The 15,726-nt window shown below is 42.5% G+C and overlaps 3 protein-coding genes across 3 annotated transcripts in view; 2 read left to right on the top strand and 1 right to left on the bottom strand.

Moving 5' to 3' along the window:
* Positions 1-6: 6 nt before the first annotated feature.
* On the bottom strand, positions 7-8,464 carry hacd1 (3-hydroxyacyl-CoA dehydratase 1). Its single transcript, XM_023420005.2, has 7 exons — positions 8,242-8,464; positions 5,104-5,221; positions 4,929-4,947; positions 4,715-4,803; positions 4,398-4,519; positions 1,572-1,750; positions 7-133 (listed from the first exon to the last, which is right to left on the bottom strand). Exons 1-7 carry the CDS (start codon positions 8,358-8,360, stop codon positions 51-53), a joined length of 729 nt encoding a protein of 242 aa, XP_023275773.1. The 5' UTR covers positions 8,361-8,464; the 3' UTR covers positions 7-50.
* Positions 8,465-10,719: 2,255 nt separating this feature from the next.
* LOC111665187 (transmembrane protein 236) lies at positions 10,720-14,828 on the top strand. The gene is made up of 4 exons (XM_023420098.2): positions 10,720-11,343; positions 11,612-11,684; positions 12,523-12,646; positions 13,267-14,828. Exons 1-4 carry the CDS (start codon positions 11,072-11,074, stop codon positions 13,965-13,967), a joined length of 1,170 nt encoding a protein of 389 aa, XP_023275866.1. The 5' UTR covers positions 10,720-11,071; the 3' UTR covers positions 13,968-14,828.
* A 29-nt stretch (positions 14,829-14,857) lies between these two features.
* The window catches only part of mrc1a (mannose receptor, C type 1a), a 13,697-nt gene continuing 12,828 nt past the window's right edge, over positions 14,858-15,726 (top strand). The window contains exon 1 of the mRNA XM_023420069.1: positions 14,858-14,870. Coding sequence (XP_023275837.1) covers positions 14,858-14,870 — 13 coding nt within the window. The remainder of the gene's footprint in view (positions 14,871-15,726) is intronic.

The raw sequence follows: 15,726 nt of genomic DNA on the forward strand, positions 1-15,726 counted from the left end.
GGGGGGGGGGTGCAGGCTGGCTCAAACAGAGGCATGAGGTGGTGCTTTGTCTAGTCATCTTTCTCCACTATGACCTCCCCGTGAAGCACCTTTCTCCTCTGCCGCAGCATGTGGAAGAAGAGCTGAGGAAACACTGGGGAAACAGAAAAACAAACAGGATCAGTCACATCAGTCACATTATGATACTGGATATACAGTGAGGCCACATTTATACCATATATTATAATTCTATTTAATAAGCAGTGGGCCATTGTGGGCAATGTTACAAATCACTGGGCAGGTCTCTTTAATGTCGGGACTGGATTTTTGTGCCATTCTCAACTGATTTCTCCAGAAAATGTAAAATAAATTTGCAATCATCCATATGCAGCATAAACAATGTAAAATGAAATAAACCATAATTGATAAACGTCCACTAACATTTTACAGCACAAAACTTGTTATGACCTGCAGGAGTTTAGTTTAGTTTATTTATTTATTTATTTAATAATGACGATACAATCATGGCTGCCGGAACTACGCGAGAGCTTAATGTTTTCATCAGCCAATCAGAGGCAGTGTAGGACGGGTCATCAACTCTATAGTAGGGCCCGTAAAATTACATCCGGCTGCTATGGCATTGATAGCTAATCGAAGGATAAAATCACAATACAGGAAAAGATTATTGCAGATTTTTTTTTTTTGGGCAAACCACCAGCTAAAGAGATCACAAGTGAAGCCCAGCCCTCCACAGCATTGTTTTCGTGTGGTTGTAATTTTTCCTTGGAGACGGAGACATGCTGGAGTATCAGCGTTAGCACCGCCGCCAGGAGCTAGCCTGCTGCTGCTAACAGGTGATTTCCTGCCCCTTCACCTTCCCGAGGAGCGAGTCTCCTGTCTCAGTTCAAGACGTCAAGATGAAGCAACATGTCTATCCAAGCTCCATCCACAAAGAAGAGCTGTGTTCACTGAAAAAGTCTGTGACTGCCCACACCCATGCCCTTATGAGAGACTTTCCCCAACACCTGAGCAAGGCTACATTTGGATTATTATAACTACTGGAGCACCTGACCTGCAGCTCATGGTAAGTTATTTGGTTTAAGCTGCCACCAAGCAGTTTAATATTCAGCTGCCAATTACTTTTAACATCACACTGATGTAACTTTGTTGGAAAAAATGTGCGTATTTGGATATGTCCTTGTGTGCCGTGCGCAATGGGCTTTGGACATGTGTATTGCAATGTTATGGCATTATTGTGAGCTATTATTGTGCAACAGCATTGCTGTGTCTGTTTTATAGACCTGGCTGCTGCTGCTTTTTTGGTGTGTGCAGTAGTATTGTTGTAGGCCTATGTTGTATTTGTATGGGTTAGGGTAAAACTTAAAACGTCTTCCGGCAGCCCTGCATACAATTTAACATGAGCATGTAACTGATGTGCTGCACAGAGAGTTTATAGCTATTATTTTATATACTAGTTTATAGCTAGCTTGACTTTAAATGCCACGTGTATCCTCTAAAGAGTGGGTTTCACTTTCAGACTTCACATGCCTTTAATATGATGTGCACAGTGTGGGACTGAAAATGCTCCTTACATGGGATGTAGGACAGCATGACGATGATGAGGCAGTAGTAGTAGTCAAACGACACGTTATATTTGTTGGGAAGCCTCATGGAGTACATTCCAGATCTGCGTACAAACGGTAGAGCAGCATAAATGGTCAGCAGCTCTCCAACGACTCCCAGCGGGTACAAGACGATGAAGAGGTTGTATCTGGGAAGGAAGAGACACAGATGTCTTTAAACTCCAGCAGAGCAATATACACAGTCACACACAACTGCAACCCACACAGTCCTGCAGTAATGGCCAGAGGACGTTAACACTCGCATGCATGAAAACACACAGTGCTGCTTTAATGATAGGAGGGGAGTCCAAGATGCAGGAGTGCACACTGCAACAAATGCTACCTTGGAAAAGGGAGTGGGACAATAAACACATGCTTCCCTAATCCTGCAGGGATTTTATTTTTACACATAAGCAGCCTGTGGGTCCAAGGTGAAAAAATAAAGAACCACATGGAATATTTGGATCTTATAGCTCATTTACTGCTATTACAAACTAATCAGTTAGCTTGGCTCCCAAACAGCAGCTGATACAAGTCATGACATAGAGATCTACAAATGACAATATCTTTTGCACAACAAATACCTGTGTGCTTACTGTTGTGTGTTGTATTGTTCAAATAACCAATGAAACTGTTCAGATTAAAACACTGGCCAGGAGCCGACTCTCAGATCATAGATATTGGACCTTCCCATCACCTGAAAACCAACTGCAGCCGACAGTATAACTGTGTGGTTTATAGTGGAGGTGGTAAACGGAGGAAGACACAGTATGAGAGAATGAAGCCACTTGGCAGGTAGGGATACAGTATTTTGAGGTTAAATTGATACGGGCTGGAAAGGGAAAGGGAAAGGTAATCTCACAGATGAGGGGCCAAGAGACTGATGGGGCTGAAGCAAAGTAGAATGACATTTGGGTCTTCAAAAAAAGAAGACCAACTCTTAGATTCTACTTTTAAGCAGTTCTACTGTATTTTTTAGGGTTATTTTACATATATTGTGACCTACTGAAGCAAACCAGCTGGTCAGGAAGGATCTCTAGTACTGCTGATGGGCGATGACTGAAGCTTGGACAGAGATCTGGGGTTCCCCAGTGAAAAAGGATTTGGTTTGGCACGGTGTCGTAGTGGGCAAAGCTGCAGGATCAGGTTGTGGCTGCAACTTGTGCCTCTGACAACTGTGAGCAACTGAATCGTTGCACTAAATGGCTGATTACTACAGTGACAATGGATACATTTTGATAACTTGGCATACGCACACTGAAATGCACACACAGACGGTCTCTCAACTTGGACGACAACTAGTGCTTCATTCAAAGGCTTACAAGCATCAGTAGGCAGGAGATATTCAGCTGACAGCAAGCAGTTTTCTGTGCATGTTGGCTTTACTTTTATAGCTTGGTAAACAAATTTAGGAATTCCACATCAAATACGGTCTCATAAAATTCAGAAAAGAGCTATTAGGGTTAAGAAGGTTTTCTCTATGTGCAGCTAAAAATTATCCACAAACATTCTCACTGCGCAAAAGTGTGAGATCGCCTACGTCCCTTTGTGGCGACTCGAGGTCCCTCCAGTGCGATATGTGCCGTGACTCAGGGCTATAGGGATCCTGTATTTAGCCAAGACCACAGCAAAGGCTCGGGGGAGCGTCTCAGCGGATGTGAGAGAAATGTTGGGTGAACATTCCATGACCAAAACAGATGGTCTTAAAAACAGGAGCAGCTGAACATGAGCCCCCTCTCCGGGGGCCTGGCGTCTCCTCCATGCTTAAAGAAAGACGTGAAGGGTGGGGGGCAGGGAGGAGAGGGGCCAGTCGGTACACGAGATCAAAAAATCCAAAACAAAAGAGAAATTTGAACAAAACTGAACCGCCTTCGTGACGATCACATGGCTCACAAAAAGGGGCAGAAAAATGAACAAGTCGCTGGTAGGCCTCTGACAGTGGTAACCCAGAGACAGCACAACATCTCTCCTGGTAAATGAGCTGATGTAATATGTGAACTTCACTATTCTGAAGCGAGATGGCTCTCTGGGCTGTAAGATGCCAGGCCTGTGTGTTGGACAGCTATCAATGTGTACGGCTGACGTTCCTCCCAAGGACTCCAATTTCAGCTGAGCTACTGTAGCACAGAGACACGCAAGGCCAGACTGCCACGTCACAAGCACTCTTCATACAGTAGTAAGCAGGCATTATGTTACTGTGCATCCCAGAAATGTGTTGATCATCACCACATTTCACTGACAGCCACGAGAAATGCCTCATTTTATTGTTGCCATGCGAACAATTAAGGATTTGGATTCAAAACAGCACTTTTTTCATTGCTAAAAGAATCTGTTTTTTTGCTAATGTAGATGTATGTTAGGAAAAATACATATAACATTATAAACCATATTTCATTCTATTTTCAAGCTACAGTTAAAAAAAATAAAAGTATTGATGAAAATATCTTGAAATGATTAAATATCAGCCTGTCCTCTGTAGCATCTGCTTTGCATTATCAGTATTGTCAGTGCACAATGTCAGCAGTTAGTTCACCCACCATTGACAGAGAATGGCAAACGAGGTGCTAATCAATAAACACACACATGCTCCTTCTCTCTCTGTGTGAGCCGGGCGATACTTAATACACACACAGGGCTGAACTACTTCCTGATGTAAAGCCGGTCTAGGCCCAGGGGGTAGGGGAAGCATGCCAGAGGTGAAATCGCCAGATCAGGCCCACATGCTCAGACACAATGTCCCGACAACTGTAATGACAAATCAAGCTCATCCGCGGCCACGGCTAATGGCGTCTCCACCTGGCCCATTTGATGAAGTACGGCAGGTGGTTGAGCAGGTTGAATGTGTAGTAGGAATATCTGGTAATCTCTGTCATCGTCCACACAACCAGGAATAGGATTACGCTTTCTTCATTCTGGATCTTCATTAAAGTCAGAGGGAGGAAGAAGGAAGATGTTTACATGACAAATGCAGCTCTTACAGGTCTCGGTACCTGTGTGTCGGGTGTGTGGGAGCAGAGACGTGAATTGTTGAACGACCTCGTTTGATTAGATTTTGTCCCAGAAAGCCTTGTGAGAGTAAAAGTCACTGAGACACTGTTTTGCCTTTGCTTTACCTGTCTGATGCCGTTGGTGATGAACCAAACCATAAAAATCCGTGAACACACTTGAACCCCGGTAACAATCACAGAAGTCCTCACGATTCCTGCAGCAGAGCAAGAGAGAGAAAAAACCCAAAAAAACAAAACAATTTACAGTTGCACGTGTGTTTGCATGTGTGTGAACATTTAAATTCAAACATACAGTAAATTGAGCAAAAGCATCACATACCGATTGCACAATGTCCCACCTGTAAGAAGACATGCATAAAATGAGTTTATGTAGTTATTTTGTTTTATAATAACTTTTCTACGATCGTCAGACTTCATCTCCTCGGTAGGTGAATGAATGTTGACCATGATCTGCCAGTGTTTTCATTCTGATGCTATTCTACTCAAAGTCTTACCTCAACTAATGCAAAGATCTGGAAAAACTTGAGTGTCCTTGCTATACTTCTGTACAGACCCTTGTGTGTGCCTTTCTGGATGTAGAAGCGCATCATTGCAATGGCCAAAACCAGCCACCTGCAGACAAAAAGAAAACACAATACTACATAAAGGAACGGTTTAGTGTGAAGTTAATTCCTCAAGGTGCTTGAAAAGACTGTGTGGGACATATTTGGCCAGAGTCTCCCAGCACTGATGCAACAGAGGCTGAAAGCTGCTTTAATGAAAGATGCCTTATTATTTAGGTTTGTGTGAACCTCTACAGTAATGATGGGATTATATCGCAGGGCCTTCACTGATATGGAAAACCCTACTCACCTCTATTGCCTGGACTCGTGTCTCTATTTTTGCAGTATATGTTCAGTAAAAAAAAGAGATTAAATCTGCAGATCAACAACAGATAACACCACACAATATAACGGTGATCTGTTGCTTTGTTCTCTCTTGCCAAAAGGAGAGGTTTCTTCAGATCTACAGGCTTTGGTGTGATGACATCTCCTGCATTAAATCTTGGCAGGTTTTGGCTTGGGAGACTAAAACACAGGGACAGCTGGATATTTTGTGCAGTGTCCCAATTTAGGACATTTGGGGCAGTGTGCATCCTCATAACTTAGTATAAATAAGGAAAACAAATGTGCCATTGAAGTGCAGGTGAAGTACTGCTCAACTAAAGATTTACTGATGATCATTTAAAAAAGCACTAACGTGACAAGACATGATGAATGAAGTTAGTTTTCTTATGCATCTTTAAGTAAAGGTTGAGGTGGAAAGAAAACCCAACTCAAGAGACTGACAGAAGTGTCTTTACTTCACCTTAACCAAAATATTACAGCTTCTCTTGAACATATTAGTTTAAAGTAAAAATCCCTTTTCAGTACTGACTTTATCTCCTTCACTTAATCTACAGTCGAGCTGCAACTAACAATTATTTTCATCCTATTAATCTGTGGATTTCTTTTTTTTTTTCAATTAAGAAAATGTCAGAAAATAAAAATTTAGAGAATCCATAGTGACGTCATGAAACGACTTGTTTGCATGCAGCGATATAAAACAGAGAAGAGCAGAAAATACTTGTATTTGTGAAGATGGAACCAGCACATATTTGGAATTTTCCCATAATAAATGACTTGTCAGTTTACAATATATCATGACAGATTTTAAACATGTATCATATTTTATAGCTTAAACGTTGATGTGAAAGGAGACGACTGTAGCTAACACCAGATATTAGCGTAAGTATAGGTAAGTATAAGTATAAGTGCACAAATTACAGCAGCTGAACTTTCGACTGTCACTGAGCGTTTGTGGATGTATGGATCCTAAAAATTCACGTGGCAGCAAAATTAAATACGTGATCAACATTGAGAAAGCCTCTAAACAATTTGTGCATTACCATCAATCTGAGCCCCTGACTCAGCAATGTACAGAAACACCTTGATAATAAACTCCAGCCAAGAAAGATTATCTCACAGCTGTTTACACGCTCACTGGTATTAACTACTTAGTAGGTTAATGGCTGGATTGGATATATGACTGCAACTAATGATTATAATCTTCTGAGTGTTGAATATTCATCCAAAACTTTTATCATAGAGCTTTTCTCGATTTTACTTAATAATATTTTATTTCTGTTTTGTTTTTGTTTGTTTTTATGTTCAGATTACTCAGCTCTTTATTTTTATGGTTATTGATCGCCCTCTTGCTGGTGACGCTGCCTTTGGTTTATTTGCACTATAATACTAAGACACTTTAACCCTGTTGCCTTACATGACCTGCATGTCTTATTCTGCTGCTTTGTGTGCATGTGACAGTGATGGGTAGTCAAACAAAAAAATATCATCTTTGCTTTTGTATAAATTGAAACAACAAACTGAATCCTGTGTTTCAGTATGATGGATGATATATCATGAATATTATGTTCACGGCCTAATGTACAGCTGTAGCATTATTGTCTCCTCAGTGTTAACGCACATGATAACCTTTACAGTATTTTTACTATAAAGTTTATAAAGTTTGTCTCACACAGCTGCAACAATTAGTCCATCATTTTTTATCCACAGACTGATCATTTAATCTGCAACTATTTATATAATCGATCAACTGTTTTAGTAATTTTGCCTCAGAAACTTAAATACTTCCTTCAGGTTCTCCTAAAGATGCTGATTTTCACTGTCTTATATCATCAACTAAATGTCAACAAAGCAACACACCTGAAGACGTCACCTCGGACTATAATGTTATTATAGACAAGACGATTAACCGAAAGAAATCATCTACAGATTACTCCATAATTAAAATAAAAGTTAATTGTCGAATAATGTATATGCCTATGTATATCTGTGATGAATGGCATCGACAGTTTATCACACTCTCACAGACGCATCGTGTCATAATGAGTGAAGTATTGTATATATTTGGGTGGAGATTAAGCTGTAAATAAAGGTGTAGTCAGTGCTGACGCACTGAGCCAAACTGGAGGCGCGTTTAGTCCTTATTGATCCAGTGAGAGCCACTTGCTGACCTGACAGCTCTGTTGTCTTTTCTCTACACAAGTGATATGAGCAGACAAGTTCTGATTCTCGTCTGTTTTATCTATAAACACGATACAAAAAAAAAAAAGAATCTCTTTACAATCCACAAACGTAATGTTTGTTATTGAAAAAATCTGCCCAACGAGCATTTCACTGTCCCAGTCCTGAGCTCCAGTGTCAGCGCACTCCGGCTATACTTATCACTGCAACTGTCGGGAGCGCTGTGGGCCTTGACGCTGACACCGTGCAGTCAGCCCTATTTGGACACGGCTGCAGCGCCAGTCCGTCACTTTAACCAAACGCCATTCATTCATTTTCTACCTCTCAGATAAACACCGCTTACATTTGTATTTATTTATTTTTTTTAACTATCAAACTGTTCTCCCTGGTTTTTTCTCCAACTCCGGTGTCACGGTGCGCCGCTAAATGCAGCGAGCTGAACAGGCACTTTCGACTTGACACAGACACAGTCCTATAAACAGCAACACACGCTTACAGTTTTCAGGGAGCGGCGAACTTATAAGCTTTTCTTATTAATAGGCGACAGGGGCAGAATAACGCACGTACCCGGCGGTCATGGCGATGTTGTAGAAAGTGAGCCATGCGGTAGCGAGGGCGCTTTTCGTTCTCTTCTTGTTGTTGTTTTCCTTCTCCTCAACCGCGCCGTCCTCCTCGCTGGACGCCATGGTACCGGGGGCAGGGTGGGGAAGTCAGGAAGGGAGCTGACAGCTGGGGCTGGTTGGGAGGGGAGCAGCAGGGTCATCCATCCATCTATCCGCCCACGGATCCCCCCTCTCTCGCGGGACTAGTGCTGCAACAAGTGCGTGGCCTGCCGGTGGATCTGGTGAAATAAAAGTCCCTTTGTGATATAAGACTTTAAAGCCTTGTCAGTGTTATTACAGGGGCGTATCTACAAATTGTGGATCCTTAAGATAATACAACCCCAAACATACTGGAAGTGGACTCTCCTACAGAAGCCCATGGCCGCCCATAATTACAAAATATTGTCAAATTACTTTTCTCATGGGAGACCGGACTCTCCCTCGAGTTACATTCACACAACTAGAACTAAGAAGAATAAATAGGCTGAGGGTTCAAGGGCAGGCTGTCATATGGTGTCCATTGAGGTGTGGAAATAATGAATTGGATTTTGATGGTTCACATTCATGCACCGAAATAATCCACACTTATTTTAAGCTTGCTGAAACAGATGAATAACTTTTGTTGTTCCCATTTTAACCTGCTCATAACTGACTAACATTTTATTTATACGGTTATATAACTATATATATATACAAACATATTAGATATTATTAAGTGTATGTATTTTAAACTGCAGAGGGGCCTGGAGTCAGAGCCTTGCTTTAATACGACTATCTCTATCTTAACCATCAATTCCATCACTGTTTTGGCCACATATTATTCTTTTCTTTTCTTTTCTTTTCTTTTCTTTTCTTTTCTTTTCTTTTCTTTTCGTTTCGTTTTTGTCTGACATTTACTCTCTTGGCAGAGGCTTTTATCCAAAGCGACTTACAAGTGAGGGACATCATTAGTGCTACTGCTTCAGTGCAGTAGGAAACCTTGGCATAAGTACTAAGTACTGCATCTGTTTAATAAGTGCAAGCCAGGAAATCAAGGAGAGAAGTGCATCGAAAGTGCATACTAAGTGCTGGTTAGGCGTATTAGGGTGTTAAAGGTGTCAGGAGAGGAGGTGTCCTCAGAAGAGATGAGTCTTCAAGAGATTCTTGAGGGTACAGAGGGACGCCCCAGCTCTGACAGCATCCTGTAGCTTGTTCCACCATCAGGGAATCACAGATGAGAACAGTATGTACTGTGATTGTCCTTGTCTGCAGGGATGGCAATGCCAGATCCAGAAGTTTCTCTGAAGTCAAGCATTGGTGACTTGAATTTTTCAGGGCGGTTGCGTAGCGGAGTGACATGTGCCTTTTTAGGCTGATCGAAGACCAGACAGGCTGCTGCATTCTGGACCATCTGCAAGGGTTTCACTGTGCACGAATGGAGGCCTGCCAGGAGAGAACTGCAGCGGTAAAGGCGAGAGATAACCATGACCCAGACCAAGAGCTGGGTGATGTACATAGTCAGGTAAGGCCTGATTTTTCTTATGTTGTATAGTGCAAGGCGGCATGACAGGGAGACGCATGCAACAAGGTCAGAGAAGAACAGCTAGGCATCAAACATGACACCCAGGTTTCTTGCGACCTTGACATAAAACCTCTATTGGCCTGGGTACACTGGTCTTGGGACTCAGATCTCTAGGACCACAACTCCAGTAGAGTGGCTGTAGTCCTAGTACTGAGGGGCAGACAAGAGGGGTAATGTTTATACACAGGTATCATTCTACACTGGTCTGAGATCTGACTCTTATGGAGGCACTGCCTGAGAAACTGAATCAACGCAGCATCTAAAATTAGCTCTCCTAATGGCACCATGTAGAAATGTGTGTAAACTAAAGACAGCACCAAATATAGTCCAGACGACATAATCCTGATCCAGTTACTTGATCAAGTGTTCAGGTGTCTGAGCTCAGCAGCATTTTCACATAATTAGCTTCAATGTGCATGAACACAAAGGGACGTAGCAGGAAACTGTTGGCGACTGGTGTCTGAACTAAAGAGAGCACTGATGAAACCATTTGATCCCTCGTTGCTCGTTGTAGCTTGTACTTTTGGCCTTTTGAGTAAAATGTCACTCTTATTATTATGACATGTCAAGCCTTCCTCAATTTATCTGAATTTGAAGAGGCAAAGCTGTGATATTAAGCCACAGATACACTGTATTTCTGACATTTGTGACATCACTGAGCTTGTGGCATTTTACACTTGTAAACTTTTGCCACTAGATGGCGACGTATAAATGTGAGAAGAGCCACAATTGCCTTTAGGTTTCCTTGTGATGTGTGTGTCTTGGGGTCGCAGCTTCAAGCCTCTGGATGATGCTTTGAACGTGGCTGTTATCAAGTCCACTTTTGTTTCCCGGGTTTTATTGGAAACGTGTTCAGGTCACATGTGTTTTATACGCTTAGAACGATGGAGGACGTCTGCTGATTAGATTTCAACTTCAAAATTAAGGGCTGAAATGTCATTTTAAAGATGCCTGTAGCACATACATATCCTTCGACAACCTTTGTTTATATCCTGTATATAAAGAGAGTAAAGGGCCAGTCACATCATCGTCACACCAAAGTACACAAAGCCTAGTGCAGTGTAAGCAGTTGGGTGAGCAGAGAGCCAGGGCTGTGGTGTGTGGAAAATGCTAGTGGAGGCAGACAATGCACTGGTCCGAGGCCTGACCAGCCCTCAGAGGGACAGGGGTCGCCTCACTGCGACAACAGCCCCCGTCTCCCTCCCTTCTTTTTCTTTTTTTGAACTGCTACAGCATGGGCTCGGGGAGGACGCTGAAGTTCGCCCTGTGCGAGGTGCTGCAGTTTGCAGGCCTGTGTGTGCCCCTCTTCATCGTCATGCAGAGGTTTGCCGTCATCGTAGCAAAGGTGAAAACCTCAGCGCAGCCTCCTGGCGACGGCGGCACAGCCTACTGGTTGATCGTGGCCTCCTCCGTTGCCTATGTCACCTCAACTGCCCTGCTGGTCTGGGTACCCCTGAAGTACATGGTCTTCATGAAAAAGAAGTTTCTCATTGGGAGAAAGAAGTGGTGAGTTTCTTCTGCCTTTGCCCTGATGTCAGGGGCCTGAGGAGCCAGAAATGGAGGTCCAGCTCTGTTTGTTGCTGTGTATGGTCAGGAACTAGGATCCCAGTGCAGCACTGACTGAGACCTGACCAGCTGGTTTGAGTCTGAACAGGCCTGTAGCTGGTTCGGACTGCACTTGGCTGGTGAATATCATGATTTAGCAAGTCCTGCAACTGCCTTTGTCTTCCTTCCTTACTTTTTTTGTCTTTCCCTTCCTTTGTCTTTGTATCAGGAGGCCTGTGGCCCTCGTATATGTGATCCTGTCCACATTACCCTGCTTTGCCTTTCTCATCGCCAGCTCTGAGGTACATGTTGTGGATTGTTTGTCATTTGTTTTATTACATTACTTCATCTGTATCCTGATCATGCATTTTCTTATCTCCTCATTTCACTATATTTGCTACAAGAGTCTATAATTGACCGCAACATTTACTGTAATTATTTAGGCCCTTTGCAGTTACTATGGCTGGTCGTGTTTATCATCCAGAGAGGTTGCTTGGAACTTAAAAAAAAAAACCTGCTACAACTTTACATTTGAGATAAAGTTTTGTAGATGAGTGGAATCACAGTGTCAGGCCTCTGCGGCTGTTATAAAGGTGATGATTTGTGGGGAACATTTTGGTTCTCCAGGGGGGAAATATCCAGCTATATGGATAAGGAGCCACTGATAAGCAGCTTGGTTCCTCTTCCTGTCCAAGCTGCCCTTGTCAAATCATCTGTCCATGAGGCACATTTTCACTTCCTTGCTGGCTGCAGCCGAGCTTCTTTGCTGTTTCATGTGGTCCTTTCTGAAGCCCAGCCTGACCTCATGGCCCTTGCTTATCTGGTGTCTTTTACATAAGGGCCATAAATTCTACTTAGACAACCAGCTTGTCTGCTTTGTTCTGTGTCCTGTTGGCATGAAGTCCCAACTCAGGAAAATACCAAAGCTGCAAGTGATTTTAACCCAGAAATCCAGAACTACAGGAGGTCACCAGTGTAGAGAGTTCGATGTAAAGGCATGATGCAAAGGACCATTATTATTGTTATTATTGTTTGTACGCAAAGATAAGTTTTATATTTACTGGAAGTGAGTAGATAATTACATTAAATGTTCTGGTCAAGATGTTTGTTCTACTAATCATTTTCTGGTTGGTTGCTCAGGTTCAGATAAATAACAACATGAAAGATGATACGTTCACGGAGCTCCCTGTATCACTAGTCCTCTTCTCTCTCATCTGTATTGACGTTGTGGAGAGGATACGCCACTGCAGACTGACTGGCCAGGGTGAGCGCAGCTCTCTGAACACATTACACAAATCACTCGCTGCCGGCTATAGATCCTGAACTTTCCTCTGCCCAACTATAGATATAGTGATTCCAGCCTGGCTTTACATTGCAGGCAGGCAGCTTGGAGGCAACAAATACAGCGAACAGTTCTTTATATTGTTTATCCGGAATATTTTGGAAACACGACTGAACTTCTTATTCTTTGGCTCTGTGCCCACAGTTGCAGTTAAAAAGAAATACTGCTGTAACAGAAGGAATGAGTACGAAGGAATTTGGTTAACCCAGACTTCTTCTAAAACAGTGAGAACGTGACGGGAAAGGTTTTTCTAAAGAAAAGCATCAAGGCGGTTTGAGTAGACTGACGTTTTTATGAAGTTGCTTGGAAAAACCACTGATATTTGTTTCATGGAGCCGTGGTTCCAACTAAATACTATTTTTCATTTTCATGATAAGATTTGGTGGTGGCCTGTTGTAACCCTATCATGCTGTTTTCTCACCAGCACCACATGAAGATAAGCAACATCAGTAAATGTAATTTCAGGCTTGTTTTGCTCTGTATAATCTCATTCGACTAGACTTGAGTCTGGAAAATCATTCATCATGTTTTTGTCTCTCCAGCTAATGACATGGAGAGAGATGCTGACATCCCCTCCACTGTCCTCACACATGTGGAACAGGTAACTCCAGTAGCACCTGTCACTCCAGCTGTGCCAGGGCCAGCTGCGCCCGGGCAAGGTGCTCCCACTCCTGCGCAACCAGGGGCAAGCCAGCCCAATGACAGGAACCAGAATGGAGCGGGGGGGGCTCGACCAGAGACCAACGGGACTGTCCCCGGGATACCCGGTAATCCTGGGAGACCATTTAGTATCTCTGGGTTGAGCTCTCGATCAGTGAGCACCACAGCGTACCACATATCTCCATACGCCTACACGGGTCCGCTGAGATTCCTGTGTGCTAGCGACGCCCGAGCAGACGTGTTTGTGGACAGCTTTATGTTCTGGATGGATACGGTGGAGATGGTGCGGGTGGCAGGACATCCCCTGGTCTACTACTCAGGCTGGGTGTTCCCCATCTATATCTTCAGCTACCTGTCCTGCCTGCGTGTGGTGGTCATGCCCCACAGCCCCCTGCTTTCCTCACTTGGAGTAGTTCTGCAGGACTTGCCCTTTTTCTTTGTGCGCGTTGGCCTCATTGCCTTCTTTGGCTTCGTCACACCCCTCCTCTATCTGATGAAGAACCTGTTGGTGTGCCTGGCCTTCGTCTATTTCAACTTCATGACCAAGCTGAGGGTCTTCAACACGGAGAGGATGTTCTTTTAAGACCAACACTTCAAGCAAAGACAGTGCAACATTACGACATATAGCAGGAGCAATAGATCTGTCAGGATCTGTAGGATGACTTGATATGATAGGGGCGCCAGCACCAGCATTTTGGAAATTCATACCTAGCCAAATGAAGTGTTGGAGAGAAAATACTCTGTAGACTAAACCGTCTCATCTCGGTTCGTCCTTTTTGCAGTCTACGACGGCTACGATGGGCCATACCTTCGTAGACCACTTCCGCCGAAGGATGCGGCCCCTGAATTGCCCCTCTAAAACTCATTTGTGGCAGTTAGAAGTTTGTGATGCTACACTGACTTGTTTACAAAGTTGATTTTCTAGCTAAGACATTTCTTAACTGTGACGTTATACTACTTCGCAGCTTGAAACAAACTTAATAATGGATCTAAGAATAGCTGGTGCAACCAAACCAAAAGTATGATTTTGGCTATGCAACACAGATGAAACATTTTTTTTGATCAAATGCATGATGGTACTTTTCACAGGCCAAAAGGGAGCTCTTAGGCAATGTTTTCCCATAAAGGACATTGTGTCAAATGACTGTTGCGTTATGTATTATTTACCTTTTTGTTGAAACGTACTTTTTTTACCCCTCAAAACCCTTCACCCTCACCACGAATGACACTTTGGGAATGTACCTGTAATGTCACTTGAGATTTTTTTGGGAGACTTTTTTTCTACCATCATAAAGTGCAGTGAATATGTAAAAGCATAAATCCATGTTGTTTATATTAGGTTTTTCTTTGCTAAGTTACATTTTAAAAAGGAAAACAAAGTGTGAGTTTGTATCATTGATACATATATTTTGGTAAGGTTAATAAAGATAATTATTCAAATATGTTTTAAGTTTTATTTGTGTGATTTTTATCATGTATGCAGAAGGTACTGACATGAACTGAAGGTAGATACAGTGTATGTTTTCGATGCCAATTTAAACCTTTTACACTGGAATTTGTCCAATTTCTTCCCAGTAAGTCCTCAAGAGAAAAAGTTTCCTGTCATTATGCTGCAAAACATTCTCGCACCTTCCCTTCCTGGAATCCTGCAGCAACATGGAAATTATCGTTTTCACTGACAGTGGCAAAGGATATATTATTTATTGCTGGGCTGTTGTATTGGACTGCATTAAATTGGACATGTGTTGATGATATTATGTCCAATTTCTAGTAAACGGTCGTTCCACCAATATTTAATTGTGTATTTGGACTGATTCCTAATGTGTACTATAATGTCTCAAGCCCGACATTCAGCCCCCTTGGAAAACAGTTCAACTAGGCAAGTCATGCATTTTTCACTATTACATATCTTTGTGTATTTTCTGTCTTCTACAAGCTTTGGTGTTTACCCTGAAGGAATAGTTCAACATTTTGATGTTTCACTGCAAATCATTCAGAGAGCACAAACATGTGCTATGGCTGCAGAATATGTATCAAAATCATGTTCATGTGTGATAATAGTGGGGCTGCATAACTTAAAGTTTCTAACTTTAGCAGCACCTAGTGGTAGTATCAAAGAGAAACCAATGCAAACATGACTGCACGATCAACAAAATGGACACAGCCTCCCCTTCCCATCCTCTAAGGCCAGGGGATAAACCATCAAAATTGTTGCAGTCAATACCTATTCATTAAATCTACTGTTTGCTGTTTATAGATTCTCCTACATCTGTGTGTTTAAAGGTCCCATATTGAAGAAAGTGAGACTTCTTTTTTGATTATAGTACTAGGTGCTATATAAA

Source organism: Seriola lalandi, unplaced genomic scaffold (assembly GCF_002814215.2).
Source record: "Seriola lalandi dorsalis isolate HSWRI2012SDOR001 ecotype SW California unplaced genomic scaffold, Sedor1 jcf7180002054616, whole genome shotgun sequence".
NCBI lineage: Eukaryota > Metazoa > Chordata > Actinopteri > Carangiformes > Carangidae > Seriola > Seriola lalandi.